This window comes from Bombus fervidus, chromosome 5 (genome assembly GCF_041682495.2).
Source record: "Bombus fervidus isolate BK054 chromosome 5, iyBomFerv1, whole genome shotgun sequence".
Lineage (NCBI taxonomy): Eukaryota > Metazoa > Arthropoda > Insecta > Hymenoptera > Apidae > Bombus > Bombus fervidus.
In genome coordinates, this window is record NC_091521.1 from 2,111,118 (window position 1) to 2,128,029 (window position 16,912).

The following is a 16,912-nucleotide window of genomic DNA, read 5'->3' on the forward strand; positions in this document are numbered from 1 at the left end:
CCATAAGTACAAAATACATATACTTGCTATGCTAGCAAATGAGAATAGAAAATAATATAAAGTATGTCCAATGAAAATTACATTGATTTTCACAAAATATAATTGTAGTTAAATTCATTGCATATATAATAAATGACAAAAAAATATAATTTCTATTTTCATGGCATGTCAAATATCCACTCATATGTTAGTATGTATACAACGCCGGTTAAATAAGACACCTGCTAACCTTTCAGACAGCATCGTGTTTGAGAAAACTGTCATTTCACTGATAGGTTGAATGCTCGGTAGTAGAATGAGTAATTTAAGAAAATTTATAGGTAATTAAATTCTTTATTCAGTAATCGTATTAACATTTTAATAATCGACGTTTATGCATGAACTACAGTGTATCTTCGTGTTTTTTTTAAGATATTTATAAAAAGGTTATACTTTAACAAATAATATATTCTACCGTTGTTAATTTTAATGCAGACATCGGGGCCAATTTGACAGATCCTATGTATCAAGGAATTTATCATGGATCACAAAAACATTTACCAGATTTGGATAAAGTTTTAGAACGAAGTTGGAATAATAATATTTCAAAAATTATAATCACTGCCGGTAATATAGAAGAAAGCAAAAAGGCTCTTGAAATAGCACGAACAGATGGTGAGATACTTTTGTATAAATAATGAGAACATAATATTAATTAAGTATAACTTGGTGTACTGTCGCGTCTCTCTATCACAGGCAGCTATATTTTATAATTTTCAAATTCTATTTTTTATGTAGAGATATTAATGTTTTAGAAACAAGTACAATGATTTTGGTACAATTAACATTTTATGCACCTTACAGGCTTTCAACTGTGAGGGTAAAGACTTATTGTTATAATGTACAGCTACTGTTTATTTCTTATTGTTAGACTGAAATACAATCATTGCATATGAAGAAACCAGTGAAAGAGAGATGCAATGGTGTTGTGATTCTATTCTCTAACTACAACAACAAAATGCATGTCAATGGAAATACCTAGGTACATATTATATTATTATTTTTTCTCTTTTATTGAATTTATTCATATATTGACTGTTACGTATATTTCAGAGCGACTATTTTCTACAGTTGGTTGTCATCCGACACGTTGTAATGAATTTGAAGAAAGTGGCAACCCAGAAGCATATCTCAAATCATTATCGGATCTAGCCACAGACAATAAAGATAAAGTTGTTGCTATTGGTGAAATGGGACTAGACTATGATAGGCTGCAATTTTGCTCCAAAGATATTCAAAAGAAATATTTTGAAATGCAATTATCTTTATGTTCCACTTTAAAGTTACCAATGTTTCTACATTGCCGTAATGCTAGTGAAGATTTTGTAAGAATTTTAAGAAAACATAAAGATACATTAACAGCTGGTGTTGTACACTCTTTTGATGGTAACCCAGAAGAAGCCAATTCCATTTTACAAATGGGATTGTACATTGGTATCAATGGATGGTATGTTAAATAAGTAACATATTTATTCTATATCAAATAATTAACACATATGATGTTATTTATAGTTCTCTAAAAACAGAAGAAAACCTTTTCGCTGTTACAACTATACCATCAGATAAATTGATGATAGAAACTGATTGTCCATGGTGTGAGATAAGGCCTACACATGCTTCTGCAAAAGATGTTATTACTCATTTTCCATCCATTAAAAAGGAAAAGTGGCAATGTGATAAAATGGTCAAAGGAAGAAACGAACCATGTACCATAGTGTAAATATATTGATCAATTTTTAAACTAAAATTTGCAATGATTATGATATAATTATGATTAAATTATATTTACGTTGCATACTTGTTAAAAAACAAAAAGATTTTAATTATGGGATGAAATATATATTATTATTTGATTTCTCTTTACAGCCAAATTTTGGAAGTACTTGCGCGAATTAGAGACGAAGAAGAGGAATATTTATGCAACCAAATATATAAAAATACAATGAAAGTCTTTTTTCCTCATGAACTTTAACACAGTAATTCAAATTGAAACATTAACTTCATAATCAGTGTGCGTTTTAGTATTGCACGCTCATACATATAATCAGGGAAAAATGCTGTGAAATTATATAAAAAAAAATAAACATAATTTCTACTAAATTCATTTCTAAAAAAGAAGGAAATGAAATACATTTTTACACGCATAGTTCTATGGATGTGACGAGTATCACATTCCACTGATCTCTTTCCATATAAAACTTTAATATTTGTTTCTCCTTTTTTGTTAAATTTATCATTGTCACTATAATCATCACCATTAGAGTTGCATGATTAGCGCTATTATATAATTATAATAATAATTATATTACTATACATATATTTATCAACATTATTCTATATGTCCTATGAATATTATTATTATTATTATTATTGCTGTATCCAATGACATTAAGTTAATATTTTACATGTACTATAAAATCAACAATAATCTATAATAATCCAGCTTTATTTTTGTAAAAAAAGATAATACCAAAAAGTAATTTTATTTAATACATTGTCCGATTTATAAATCAACTTGTTATTATATTATTATTCAACACCATATTAGAAACATTAAATGAAAATATATTAATGAATATACAAATAAGAGGTTTTAAGTTTGGTACTACATACATAGAGTGTAGTCTATATATTACTTCAATAATTATTTTGACAATAGTAACTTAAAAAAGAAACTGACATTTTCATTAGATTTATGGATCTTAATATCATACTTAATCGTACGATACATTTTTCAAATATCACAGGTAAAATGGCCGTCACAATATATTTGGAAATGTATAATATCAAGTTCGGAATTGTAGAACTAAATGCAGAGGTATGAAAGGAGATTTTTTTGATCACCGAAAAAAATCGGTATGCAACTTTTAATAAATTTCATTCATGGAACTTTAGAAAGTGTTTGCACCTTTTCATACACCCAATCATAAGTTTGACTCGCTAAGGTCTGTGTGGTGTCAATAGCTTTTGAGGCATAATTTTGCAAATTTTCTGGACTTAATTTTCCACTAAAAACATAATATTATAAAGTATAACTCTTCATACTTCAAAAACTTTTTATGTACTTACACAAAGACATTATGTTCTAGCCATTGAAGTGTTGCAGTTGAGCGTTCATTCAACTTCTCTACACATAAATTTGAATAAAGTTTTACATATTCTAAACCTTGATTACTTCGTAATTTAATTTCATCCAACATTCCCGGGACATAATACTCTATCTATAAAGCAAACAAAGTATTTACTTACAGTATCTACAACTTATATATTGAAATCATTAAGACTTACTGTTTGTACAATCAGTGGACCATTTCTTCCAATATATTCTGCAATATTACCATAAACTTTAAGAGAAAGATGCTTCATTAAAAGATAAGCATCTCCTGCTAATTTAATATAAGGTTTACATGTTTCAACAGTTGTTTTATAATATTCTGGTGAAGTAGCTTCTATAAATTCAAGTGCTCTAGTGGAATATTCTTGCACTACAATCCATGACTGTTGTCCATAGGCAACTAATCCAGTTCTTTTTAAAAACTTATTTACTAAAAAGTTATATTATAAATATAAAAATTAATATACTTAAATAATATTTCAAACAGACTGAATATTTCTTTTGTTTGTGTGTGTATATATATATATATATATTTACCTTTAAAATCATCATGTTTGTATATGTCATAAGTAAGGATGGCACTAATAAGAAGTAATAACAAAATAATTCCCTTTTTCCAGGAATATTTCTTATTAGCAGAAGCTGTCATTTTTAGTAATAAAGTCTGTAATAAAAGTGTAATAAAACAATGTATTACATGTTAACTTATTTACCATTTAACATGAGTCTAAAGGTCAATATCAATTATCAAAAGAGCAACCTTACTACAAATGTATATATGTAAATGAATTTAATTTTTGAATACGTACTTTTTACTTACAGAGTTGATGAAGAAATGAAAATATTTTCTAAATTATTTATTCTAAAATATTGTCTATAGTATGTATCTTTGTACAAAAAAGGAATGACGCGATGAATGATGTTAATGTCGTCAGTAGCAATGCTGAAGGGACAATATGCGATCGATAGTCTCCTTCCGAAAAAACAAACGACCTAACCTACACTATATTTAAAATTCAGATTTCTCAAAATTATTCAAATATTACACTCACGATTTTTCAAAATAAAAACAAGCTCAAATGCAAATTTTGAAGGTTATTGCTGGAAAATTATACCGGTATTTAAACGTCTTTCCTCGCTCGCAAACAGGCAATTAGCCTACACGCGATTTATACGTTACGTAGTATTCTGCTGACACTCATGCTTTGCGCATATACGTGTGTATACGTATGTATAAGGCATAGAATACAATAATCAAATGTTACGTTGATTATTTCCGTATTTCAAGACATTTGTCACATACAATGCGTATAAAACATTCTAATTTCGGCAAAAAGTATTATTTTTATATAAATATTAAATATATATATTTAATACAAAAACAAATATTTAAATTTACCTTGCATATCTTACTACAGTTATTAGCAAGACCTTCATCTTTGCCCTTTTTCCACCTTTCATTAATTGTCTGAAATTCTATACATGTTTCTTTTAAACATTTTGTTTCTAATGTTATGTGCAAATCATGCCATTTAGCATCTAAAAAAAATTAAATGAAATTAAATTTAACAAATCCATCATATATATATATAAAGTTAAATCACTATTCTTACCAATATGCATTAAAATCAAATGAGATTGATATAAATTTTTGGCATAAACAGACCTCCACACAAAGAAACAAAATGGATCTGTAGCCAAACAAGTCACAAGTACTTTGATTAATTCATCTCTATAATTTGTATCTACCTTCTGTGTAACTTTTGTAATTAACAATTCAAATAGCTTCACATAACTTATATTCTTATTTTTAAACAATATTGACTAAAAAGAATAAAAAAAATTATGTCTATTTCATACTAACATGATGTTTTGTATTAATATAACACTTAAATACCTACTCTTAATTTTTCAATGCTGTTATTGATCTCCCTGTTTACAGAAACAGGAATATTAAATTTCCCAGAATATGTATCTTCTACAATGTCAAGATAAAGTTCTGGTTTAAGATCATAACAGATGTCATGCCCAAATACAAGATCATTCAAAATTTGTGCTACATAACTACAGTAACTTTTTGTCTCTAACATAGGAGACATTACTTCATGCCATACTTTTAAACCCACAATTAAGTTTTTTCTACCAGCTTGTGAGATTGCCCACAATAAAGAAAGACCAATATTTTTTCTATTTTGATAGGAATTTTTTACACGAATTAATTTAGAAATGTTAACAATTGTCATTTCAGGATTAATACGTGCTAGAAGTTGTAAAAATATTTTGTGACCTACAGCAGGTGATCCCTTAACCATATCAGTAGCCATTGTAGTAAGAGTATTTTCATAAAAAAGTTGGGCTGTTTGTTTGCCTGCCATATCAATTGCTTTTTCTAATATGGAAGAAATTGTTTTAGGTACTATACTTAAAGGATAGTCTTTAGGCTTTCCAGAAAAGACTGCATCTTCTTTATCAACAGGTATTTTCATATTAAGAAAGGCAGCGAGATCTTTTAACCAAATTAATGGAGCTTCAGGAAATTTAGTTTGACTACTAGTAAAAACATTTCGAAGCTCTTCTGCATTAATCTGTTGGAAATGATATTTCAATATCAATAAACTTATCTGTAAATTATACAAAAAGAACATTTTTTAAAAGTATATATATATATATATACCACATTTAATGCATCTTTTATAGACTTTGGGGGTTTTTCCTTTGGTTCTTGCTTCTTTTTCTCAGATTGTTGCTGTTTCTGCTGTTTCTTTTTTTCTTCATTCTCTTTCATTTTATTTTCTTTCTCCTTTGATGGCTTTTTATTTTCCTTGTTATTATCCAAATTATCATATAATGTTTTTACTTGACTTAAGGGAACTGAAAAAAGATAAGTTCTGAACTAACATACTTTCATCTGTATAATGCAATAAACATATTTTCATCTAGCAACTTTATTTTTGAATGTATATATAAAGCAAATTTTACAGTAACATTTTATTTGAATAAAAGTGTTTATAAATTTTAAGAATTTTTATTTAGTAGCAAATAAAAATGATAACAATTTTATATAAAGTTGAGTAGAGACACTTACGAAAATCTTCCACTTTTGGTACATTTTCGATAAATTTCTTTTTTTCTACTTTTGTAAGTTTATTGATCTTGCCATTGTTTTTGTCTTTCTTATTTCTTCCAACTATTTCCCATCCACCAGACGACATAATGCTATAAATGCAATAAACAAATGGTCAGCTAATAATGCTATTAAAAGGTACTGAAGTGTTTGTTGGCAGTTGGCAGTTATGTTGCTGTCCGTATATCGTAGGTACGTGGTCGCGCATGCGTAGAAAGTTGCCACGCGCTACTCTTTCATGAAATAACTTTCTTAATCCTTTTATAGATAGGTAATTAATAATAACATGTAATATCTACATTATCATGACATTTACTACAAGTAATATAAATAATCATGAAATATCCAATTTATTATCAACTAGCAAATAACTAGTTAGACATTAACTAACTCAGTTAGAAATTTCTTACTTCCACTTCATAATAAATGTTGATATTATATTTACAAATATATATAATTTAGCGTTTTATATATTTAATTATGTAAAAACTGTAACGTGTTTCTGCTATTCGAAAAGAAAGAAATCAAAGAGTTCTTTCTTAAAACACAATATTTCTCATTTAATTGAATACATAAAATTACAATGTTTACATGAAATAATATTTTTAAAAGATATTATTACAATAAATTAGATATAACTAAAATATAAATATACAATTTTATAAAGTTAATTTTTTTTACATCGTCAATGAATCATAAACAAAATTTAATTTTCATATCAGTTTTGTTTCGAGAAAAGGTAAATAAGAACAAATTATATGATGTGACATAGATATGTAGTATGAATATGGTCAGACTCTATTCTTTGGTATGATAGAATGCAATACATACTACACAGATTTGTACTATAGTTATGTCGTCTCTTCTAACGCTTATAATCTGTGTTGTGGTATAATCATATTTTACATGTGCTATAATGCAACGATACAAGAGGGAATATCATGCTGTAAATATGTTCAAATTAAATATTATTTGACTGAATAAAGATAATGTAATAATACAAAATACTATTTGACTGAAACATATATTATATATCCTCTAATAATCAAAAAATAATGATAATCAAAGAGTTTTACTAATTTCTTTAACCTTAATAAATTGACATCCTGTGAAAAATTGTTGCCCGGGACTGTTTGCTAACAAAAATGCATTTTAAAAATGAATATCGTAGATCCATAGATGAATACAAACCTGCTGTACCGATAAAAAGAAAAATGAGCCTTTATTGGATCTTAGTAATCTTAAGAATCATATTAACTCTTATTCCTCAAACAGGATATATTCATCCTGACGAATATTTTCAATCTATCGAAGTCATATCTGGTAAGTACAATAATATTATTGTCTAGGAATAAAATGATTAATTTATATGTTTATTTATATGTCAATTTATAATATAAACAAATTATGGGGGGAATTTTCATTTTGTAGGGGATTATTTTGACATTGACGTCAACAAACCATGGGAATTTAATTCAACGTTTCCCGTAAGAACTGTTTTAATACCACAAATCATAGTTGGTATGCCATATTCAATTTTGAAGAGACTTTCAAAATATACAGTTTTCTATTTGGGTATATCATTGAAATCGCCATATTTTCTTATATCATCTCCACGTTTGTTAATGTGTGGCTTATCTTTTATATCAGATTATTGTTTGTATAAAATCTGTTACATATATGGTCAAAATTACAAAGTAAGACTGATCATTTATGCCAGTTCTTATGTTATGCTTGTTTATGCCACTCATACATTATCAAATACTATTGAACTGGTATTAACAGCTTTATTATTATATTATACATCATATTCTATGGCATATTCAGAAAAGGTACCAACATATATACTATTATAGTAAGAATTTATAGATTGGTTCATAAAGTGGTAATATTTATCATTTTAGGTAGTTGTTCAAAGTGATTATCTATCAGATAAATATAATGAAGCAAAAACTGGTGTAGAAAGAGTAAAATACTACAAACTTAAAACTACATTACCGCCACATTCTTTAAATCATTGTATAAAAATTGCAACAGTTACTGTGATTGGTATATTCAATAGACCAACATTCATTGCATTTGCCTTTGCTCCTATCTTCTTTTGGCTACAGAGAGGTTTAGGTTCAAAAACTGTAGGTTTTGGAGACTTTCATGTTCGAATATTCACCTTCATTGCCTGTGGAATACCTACCACTGTTTTTTTTATTTTAGTTGATAGCTTTTATTTTGGTTATTTAACAATGGCAGAGATAGGTAATCTTGACATTAGCATGAATAACTTTGTGGTAACACCACTGAATTTTCTCAGATACAATTTAAATACTAAAAACCTACAGGATCATGGCTTACATCCTCGTTATTTACATTTGATAGTAAATGTACCCCTTTTATATAATGTTCTTGGAGTTATTGGCCTTTGTACATTTGGAAAACTATTATACAGGTAAATGTTTCAATAGTATTGTCTACAATCAATATTACACAAAAAGTTAATAATGCGAAATAATTGATAAAGGATAATTGTCGTTTACAGTGGTTTAAAAGCACAATGGTTAAATTTGCCACGAATACAAAGTGTTGTTGGTTTAATGACAACATCTTTTATTACACCCATCATATTATTATCAATATTTCCTCATCAAGAGCCTAGGTTTATTATACCAATATTATTACCTTTAACTTTTTTGTATGCACCAAATATAAGTCAAACATCAGGAGTTGACACTATCGCACGTATTGCAGAAGATGATGAGTCCTCAAATGCATTTACAACAAGAAATAAGTTGAATAAACTACAGATTTTTTGGTTTATATGTAATATTGTATTAACGTTCTTTTATGGATTTGCTCATCAAGGTGGAGTTCTACCCTTATCATCTCATATAGCAACTGAATTAAAAGCAAAACCAGATCTTACACATATACATTTATTTACATCTCACACTTATTCTGTACCAACAGCGCTTTTACATTTAAGAAATACCAAAAAGACATATGTAAGTAGTGCAAATCATAAATATAAATTGATAAAAGATTTTTATCTTTATGAACAAGGATCAAAATCTTTAAGAGATGTATGTAATGTTATTGTTTCGAAACTTCGTGAATGTGAATATAAGTATGTCACCAAGAAGGTACCATATAGATTGTATTATGCTCTTCCTGCCACAGATTTGGAAGAGTTTATTTTTATTCAAAATAGTATAAATTTATTCAATTATCATATTGCACATAAATTTTATCCGCACGTTACAGTTGAAAAATTACCGTTTTCAAAAGCTGTTAAAAATATTACGCGTTTAACAAATCTAACCACATTTTCAGTGGATAGGTTGACTGAAATTATGGATAACATACTTGAGGTTTTTCAACAGTTTCAATTGTTATTAATACGAGTATATTAATATGAGAATTTAGTAGATAATAAATATAAAAATATACATATATCATGAAAGGAATTATTATAATTCATAATTACAATATTTTAATTTAATCGTTAAATTAACGTAATACGTATTTATTTACCATTTAGTCACTATAATAACTACATTTGTTACTATAATAACAAAAAATATATGGTTATTTCATATAATATGAAAACATATTTGTAATTCTTAACAGTGAAACATACTTAAATTTTACTTAATTAGTGAAATTATACTTAAAATTTACATTAAACAACCTGTAAGATTATCCTAAATTAGGATCTATATAAGATATTTAAAATATGCATTATTAAAATTTTTAAAAATAAAAGTCTAAATATATGTACAAAAATTATTTAAACTAAATAATGTTATAATATTAAAATCAATATGTGTTACATTACAATCTACAATTTCACTTTCAATAAAATTATTTAGTTCCATCTTGAATATACTACTTATTCAATGATTATTATCCTGCATAGAAAAATAGAATATAATCTAGTATAAAGTAGATAGAAAGTACAAAATATTTTCAAGTTATATTAACAATTTATTTAAATATGATACGGAAATTAAAATGCGTATTTTATAGATTTACAAATATTATAAAATACACAATGTTAATTATAAATTTTTCTTAAATACATGTTTATTTCAATTATCATTTATATTTCATATGTCCATGGTAATTCCTCATTAAATTTACTTTGATGTGCAGCATTGCGCGCGGCAAATAATCGCTATAAACATTATCAAACATATTGTACAGACAAAATTATAGTAAAATGAATATCTTCAAAAATATTTATTATAACTTACCGGATTATCTATGTATGCCTCACATTTGTAACACCAAACTGATAAATCACTGAAACTTAGGGCCAATGGATGTTCCATTTCTTCAGCATGTATTAAACCATGTTGATTAATATTACGAGCACAGTGAACCGTATAACACTGTAAACAGATCCAGTTTTCAACATTGCTTTCACATTCTATACATGGTGAATATATATCAATTCCAGAAACTGGTACATCCTTGACACTATCCAAATGTGGACATTCTTTTAAAGGTATCACTGCAAACATGTCTCCATCCACTAATGCCTGTAAAATTGACAATGAATTCCAACTGTAAAAATCACAATTGGTCTTAAATAAATATTTATAATGTCAAAATTTAAATATTAATTACTTGCGAATTTTCCAACAAATAATCATGTAAACTTTTACTTCCAGTCATTTGCGCACTTGCTCTTTCGCCTTGTTCACCACTACTTCCAGCAGCAAAATTGGTAATATTTTCATCAGAATGTCCTTCTTCTTCGTCCTGATTCATGCATTTCTTGGTATATTTGGAATCTATAAAAATAATCTTATACAATAATCTTATACAATAATCTTATACAATAATCTTATACAACATGACTACATATATATTTTTAACCTATCATACCTTCGTCATTATAAGAAGTATTAATTGTTGTATGTGTACGTCGCTCATGTACAGATTTAAGAAACTCTTGTAATTTCTCACAATCTTCTTGTGAGGCCATTTTATTTATCAGCTTCCAAGTTGTAAGGTTTTTCTGCCTAGTTTGCATTTTTTCTGTTTCTATTTCTTCCAATGCTATCTTAGATTCTGAATGCTTTAATATTTCTTCACTGTTTATAACACGTTCATTTGTCTTTATATGTGGAACTTTGGGCTTAGGAAGTACTCTCTCTTTCGGTAAAGATAAATTAAATACTAAATTCATCCAATATTGTTTTTGTGTTTTTATAACATTATTTATAGTGTGAATAGCGCTCGCACATGGAGTTTGGCCATTCTCTAATATCGGTAAAGGATCACCAAGCAAAGATTTTGTACAAATAGCCATTGCATGCGCGATTGAATTAATATTGTAACCTCCTTCAAGACTAAGAATAATACGACCATTAGCTAAAGAAGATAGCCAGTGTGTTAAGTGTCCATACATTTCTGGTGTTACGAAACAACCTTAAAAATAAGAAAAATATTTAAACTAAATTTATTATTTTAATTATAATGTTTAAATATCTAAATTTTTCTCAGTTGTAAAAGACATAAAATTGTATATATACCTCCTAGAGGATCCCCAATACATGCATCAAAACCCGCAGAAACTAAGACTAATTCTGGATTAAACTGATAAGCAATTGGCATTATTATCTGTTGAAATGCTGCTATATATTCTGCATCACCCATTCCTTTCTATATAACACATAAATAATATATGATGATAAATTTTCTTTATTAAGTAACTTATTCTATAGTATATTTTTTAAAATTAACCTTATTCCATGGAATGTTAACAGTGAAACCTTCTCCTGATAGAGAACCGACATAAGAGTAATTTGCTCGTTTAGAATTTGGAAAAAAATTGCCATTATCATAACGATGGACAGACATATACAAAACTTTAGGGTCTTCCTCAAAGATGGATTGAGTTCCATTACCATGATGTACATCCCAATCTACTATCAATACTCTGAAAATTATATTATTCCTTGTACTAAGATTGTACGTCATTAACCGTTTGAGTCCCAAGTAGCATGATCACGCTGTTTAGATTTTGTGTCGAAAAGTCCCAGTACATTTGAACGCTACGGACGATTGACGATATTTTGCATTTCATTGTTATCTTCTCAATAATTTTTATTGAACAAAATTTGAAGTATTTATAAACTAATAGTACGCATATATAATAATATAGATGTATTTCATAAAATAACAAATATGACAAGCGCTATTGCACCGCTTGTTTCTCTTCGCAATCTATTAAGACAAATTTCGGAATTTTTCGACTCTGTTTTTTCAAAGATCTCTGGGACTCAAACGGTTAAAAGAAAATCGATTATAATACCTTTTTACATGATGAAATTCTACCGCATATCTAGCTGCTATAGCAATATTGTTAAAGATACAAAAACCACATGCTGTATTCTCTCCAGCATGATGCCCTGGAGGCCTAACAATAGCAATACCGGATTGACTTTCTCCATTTAATACGCTATCAACTACTTGTAATAATGATCCAGTTGATATACAGGCACTTGTCCAGGTTTCAGGATGCAAATAAACCGAATTATAAGTTTCTGCCTGCTTTTTTAGCTCTTTTGGTTTTAAGCTTTCTGTATCTTTTATTGTATCTATATATTCTTTTGAATGAACTAATATTAATTCTTCTCTTGTTGCACTTCGTCCCTTTAAAATAATCAATGAACAAAATGTAATATTTCAAATAAAAATTTTGATGTTAATAAAAGAGATTTAATAATGCAAAGTGAATACATGAACATACCTGTTGCACATAACATCGATCAAGTAAATTGTACTCTTGATATTTTTTATAAATAATATTAATACGATGTGGCTTTTCTGGATGATTATCATTAGACATATCACAATGTTTTAACATTCTATCATCATAAACAATGCATACTTTGTTAGGTGCTTTAGATAAGTTAGTAACTAAAGAAAAAATTAAATTTATATTTGTTGTTATATATAGGATTAATTATTATTAACTATCAAACTTGATATTTACACTGTATTAATGTATTTAACTGCTTTTCTATTATTTCGATAACTTCTTTATTTTGAGTTGGATAACAATTTCGAGTCTCGTATACTTCAGGCTTAATATCAGTTCCTCTAAAATAAATATATAAATGGTATTTTTATGTAATAATTAAATACAATAAAATTCTTGTTAAAATTAATTTAATTTCTTACTTAAATGTAACTGCAGGTAAATATTGATTAGTACTTCCTTCTTTATTATTTGTTGTACCATTAATACTGTATGTATCTTGGTATTGATAGCATTTCCAATATGGTTTATGTGCATAAATTGTATTTAAAATGGTATCACGTACACTAAAATCATGTTAAATATAAACATAATTAATGAATTACATATGTCATACTAAGAATTCTCAGGTTTACCTTACTGAAGGTAATGTGAGAGTTTCTAACATAGGGCATGGATCACCTAACAAAGTACGTAGTGTTAATGCTGCACTTTCTGCTAATGATTTTAAACAATAACCACCCTGTAACGAGAAATATAATGAAAGCATATTTGAAAGCTATAAGTATATAATAATAATTTAATAACAAAATGAAAATATATTTTATACCTCCAATATAACAGCAACTTTCCCAGAAGCTAAACTCAATAATGATGATAGTAAATGAGCATAACATGCAGGTGTTAGCAACATTTCACCCTGGATCATAAAATGAAAACGTTGAAATTATTATCTATAGTTTATTGATATATATAACAACATTAAATTTATTATATATATCAACCTTTTCGTCTCCAATCGCGGAATCAAATCCAGCTGAGACAATCACAAGATTTGGATTAAACTAAGACAAAAAAAAGTTAACAAGTAATATTTATTATTTTACCTCAGGACAGCCCAAGGCTGCATCATATCCAGCTGATACTATTATAAGATCAGGTTGAAACTAGAATAATTAAAATTGGCTTAATTTATATAAATCACATTGAAAATTATATTGATATTTTATACAATAATTTTGCATTAATATTACATTATTTGAATTATTATAAATTGCAATAATATACTACCTCATAAGCCATTGGCAATAAAACTTGTTGAAATATGGCTAAATAATCAGCATTGGTCATGCCAGTTTTATTAAGTGGCACATTAAAATTATATCCTTCTCCTAAACCTTCTCCAACAAAATGGAAATTGGATTCTCTAAGATTTGGCCAAAATTCACCATTTTCATAACGGTGAATTGAAAAATAAATTACTCTGTACAGAATTTCCAAGTAATACAAAAATTATTCAAAAACATTTAGAGAAAGTTCGAAAGTATTTACATACCGTGGATCATTATAGAACATTTGCTGAGTAGCTTGTCCATGGTGTATATCCCAATCAACAATCAAAATTTTACTAGCTAAATTGCTACTTAAAACTTTTTCAGCAGCAATTGCGACATTATTAAAGAAACAATATCCACAATATTCTGATTTCATTGCATGATGTCCTGGTGGCCTGAAATATTTTAAGAAATGAAAAAATATAATTGTCAATAATATTATTATTATTTATTCATTTATGTATCAATTAAGCATTACTAAATTACCTTATAATGGCCATACCATTCTGAATTTCTTCTTTGCAAATGCTTTCCACTAAATTTATTGTTGAACCCACAGCTAACAAAGACAATTGATAGGTAGACTAGAACAATTTTAAATAAATCAATATTTAAATCTAACAATTTTGATATTATATTTAAAATAAGTACATACAGGATGTATATAAATGGCATCATATTTTGATGATAATAATTCTAAACTATCTACATCTGTACATTCATTAGTAGCCTTCAAAATATCTATCTGTTCTTGGCTGTGCTTCATTAGTATTTCATCCTCTGAGGCTTGTCTTGGTGTAACCAATTTACATCTATTTATTAAACCTAACTCCTCGCATCTCTGCACAACTCTTGTCAATCTAGCAGGACATTCTGGATAACTTGGATCCCAAAGGCATTTATGTTCTGCCATAGAACGATCAAATACAATGCCAGTTTCCTTCCTTTTTATATTATATGCATCAATAGCTTTTTGATATATATCATGTACAAAAACATTGTTAGATTTCTTTCCTTGTAATACGCGTTGTGTTGCTTCATGTTTAGCTGCTATTAAAGCAGCAGATGGACGAACCTGATTAAATTACACAATTAGTAACAATTGTTATTTTTTCATAAATTTATACTTACATTAAACATTTTTGCACACTTTTTGGCACTTTTTTTATCTGTCACAGACATAGTATTTTTAATATTTCTATTATTTATCTTTCCTGAATTTTCTATAGCTTTTATTAATTCGATTTCACTGTCTGCTAATTGTTTAACAGCAGAGTATAAATTTTTGCAGATCACAGAATCAGACTGTCAGGATCAATTTTATACATTTAATACAAGAGAATAGATAAAAAATAAGTTAATTTTAGAAGAATGTATATTGTAGAATAAAACATAGGATAAATCTTTAATTCTGTGTCAAAAGAAGCCTTAATTGCACAATGACATTGTTACTTAAAAATAAAGTAATTTATTGAAAAAATTCAAAATGACTGAATTTCAATTGTAATTATTATCGCAAATATAAATAACGCTGATAAATACGAAGAGAAATAATATAATTAAAAACATTACACACGCGATAAAATCTAATGCAAGGATATTTATTTACTAAATTACAAAAATTACGAAGAAACTAAATGTTGTCAATTTATATATGGATGACGATATGAGACATATCCTTGTATAGCTATTTGTTTACCCCTTCCACTTGAGCGTATTGTCGCGCACAGAATCCTATCATGTTTGTTTTATTCAAATAATCAACGATAACGAATGTATATGATTAAGAAAATTTATACTCTCACCATTTGTGTTTTTAAGTAACTCCAAAATTTTCAGTAAAGAAGCTCTTTAATACATAATTTCTACAAACAAGTCATGCTCAAAAGAGAAACTTTAGACTTTTGTCAATCAAATCAGATTTATTTTATATGAATCAAATATCTTCATTGTAAAAATACAGTTGTCCCAACTTTTTTCATTTTTCACTTTCAATTTTATTCTTATATGTACAATTCTAATAAAGACCATTCGAATTACAGACGACAATTAAAATTACAGTGATGCCATCATTTAGTCCAAGATAGAGTCACGGATTCTGAAAATAAACAAAATCCGCATCTGTGGAGATCAGCCGACACTTAACAAGCATGTATGCAGATATACTTCACCGGTTCGAAGCTGTTCAGTCTTCTGATTGGTCCTCATAACATATTAATGATATTTATAAAATTTTTAGAGATAAAGGAAAGAAAATATTGAGAAGAAAGCGTATTTTATTTTCCCTAACAATCTCTATTCAGTCGTATGACTCGTATGGTTGTATTAGTTTCATAAAAATTCCATGACGCTATTCATTTGATACGAAGTATGCAATTGAATGAAAATATTTAATACTAGTTTAGTTGAAATCATAGTTATAATGAAAAAGTGTAAAATATTACAATGATTTATAAGTACATATATCAAAAGATTTTAGATTGATATATAGTAATTATTTATGATTTGCTAAAAAGTAGAAATTTTATCCGAGT

General features: G+C 27.5%; 4 protein-coding genes across 5 annotated transcripts; 2 read left to right on the top strand and 2 right to left on the bottom strand.

Moving 5' to 3' along the window:
* The first annotated feature begins 58 nt into the window (after positions 1 to 58).
* On the top strand, positions 59 to 2,875 carry LOC139987665 (deoxyribonuclease TATDN1). Its single transcript, XM_072004162.1, has 5 exons — positions 59 to 320; positions 475 to 654; positions 1,093 to 1,486; positions 1,552 to 1,755; positions 1,906 to 2,875. Exons 1-5 carry the CDS (start codon positions 281 to 283, stop codon positions 2,009 to 2,011), a joined length of 924 nt encoding a protein of 307 aa, XP_071860263.1. The 5' UTR covers positions 59 to 280; the 3' UTR covers positions 2,012 to 2,875.
* Positions 2,470 to 6,466, bottom strand: Tmem214 (Transmembrane protein 214). Its single transcript, XM_072004159.1, has 9 exons — positions 6,240 to 6,466; positions 5,829 to 6,025; positions 5,056 to 5,739; positions 4,768 to 4,978; positions 4,554 to 4,693; positions 3,692 to 3,818; positions 3,328 to 3,584; positions 3,109 to 3,260; positions 2,470 to 3,047 (listed from the first exon to the last, which is right to left on the bottom strand). The coding sequence occupies exons 1-9, from the start codon at positions 6,364 to 6,366 to the stop codon at positions 2,921 to 2,923; spliced, it is 2,022 nt and encodes a 673-aa protein (XP_071860260.1). The 5' UTR covers positions 6,367 to 6,466; the 3' UTR covers positions 2,470 to 2,920.
* Positions 6,467 to 7,148: 682 nt separating this feature from the next.
* Pig-z (phosphatidylinositol glycan anchor biosynthesis class Z) lies at positions 7,149 to 10,153 on the top strand. 2 transcript variants are annotated; one of them, XM_072004092.1, is made up of 4 exons: positions 7,149 to 7,601; positions 7,710 to 8,110; positions 8,183 to 8,721; positions 8,812 to 10,153. In XM_072004092.1, the coding sequence occupies exons 1-4, from the start codon at positions 7,424 to 7,426 to the stop codon at positions 9,680 to 9,682; spliced, it is 1,989 nt and encodes a 662-aa protein (XP_071860193.1). In that variant the 5' UTR covers positions 7,149 to 7,423; the 3' UTR covers positions 9,683 to 10,153. The 2 variants fall into 2 exon arrangements, with proteins under 2 accessions (XP_071860193.1, XP_071860194.1); XM_072004093.1 differs by having other exon boundaries at positions 7,710 to 7,765.
* An 82-nt stretch (positions 10,154 to 10,235) lies between these two features.
* On the bottom strand, positions 10,236 to 16,524 carry Hdac6 (histone deacetylase 6). Its single transcript, XM_072004091.1, has 19 exons — positions 16,184 to 16,524; positions 15,510 to 15,683; positions 15,034 to 15,453; positions 14,865 to 14,962; positions 14,600 to 14,773; positions 14,335 to 14,527; positions 14,151 to 14,210; positions 13,874 to 13,963; positions 13,680 to 13,786; positions 13,467 to 13,610; positions 13,279 to 13,385; positions 13,033 to 13,202; positions 12,595 to 12,935; positions 12,024 to 12,219; positions 11,813 to 11,942; positions 11,163 to 11,708; positions 10,902 to 11,068; positions 10,526 to 10,813; positions 10,236 to 10,446 (listed from the first exon to the last, which is right to left on the bottom strand). The coding sequence occupies exons 1-19, from the start codon at positions 16,184 to 16,186 to the stop codon at positions 10,372 to 10,374; spliced, it is 3,483 nt and encodes a 1,160-aa protein (XP_071860192.1). The 5' UTR covers positions 16,187 to 16,524; the 3' UTR covers positions 10,236 to 10,371.
* Positions 16,525 to 16,912: the final 388 nt, after the last annotated feature.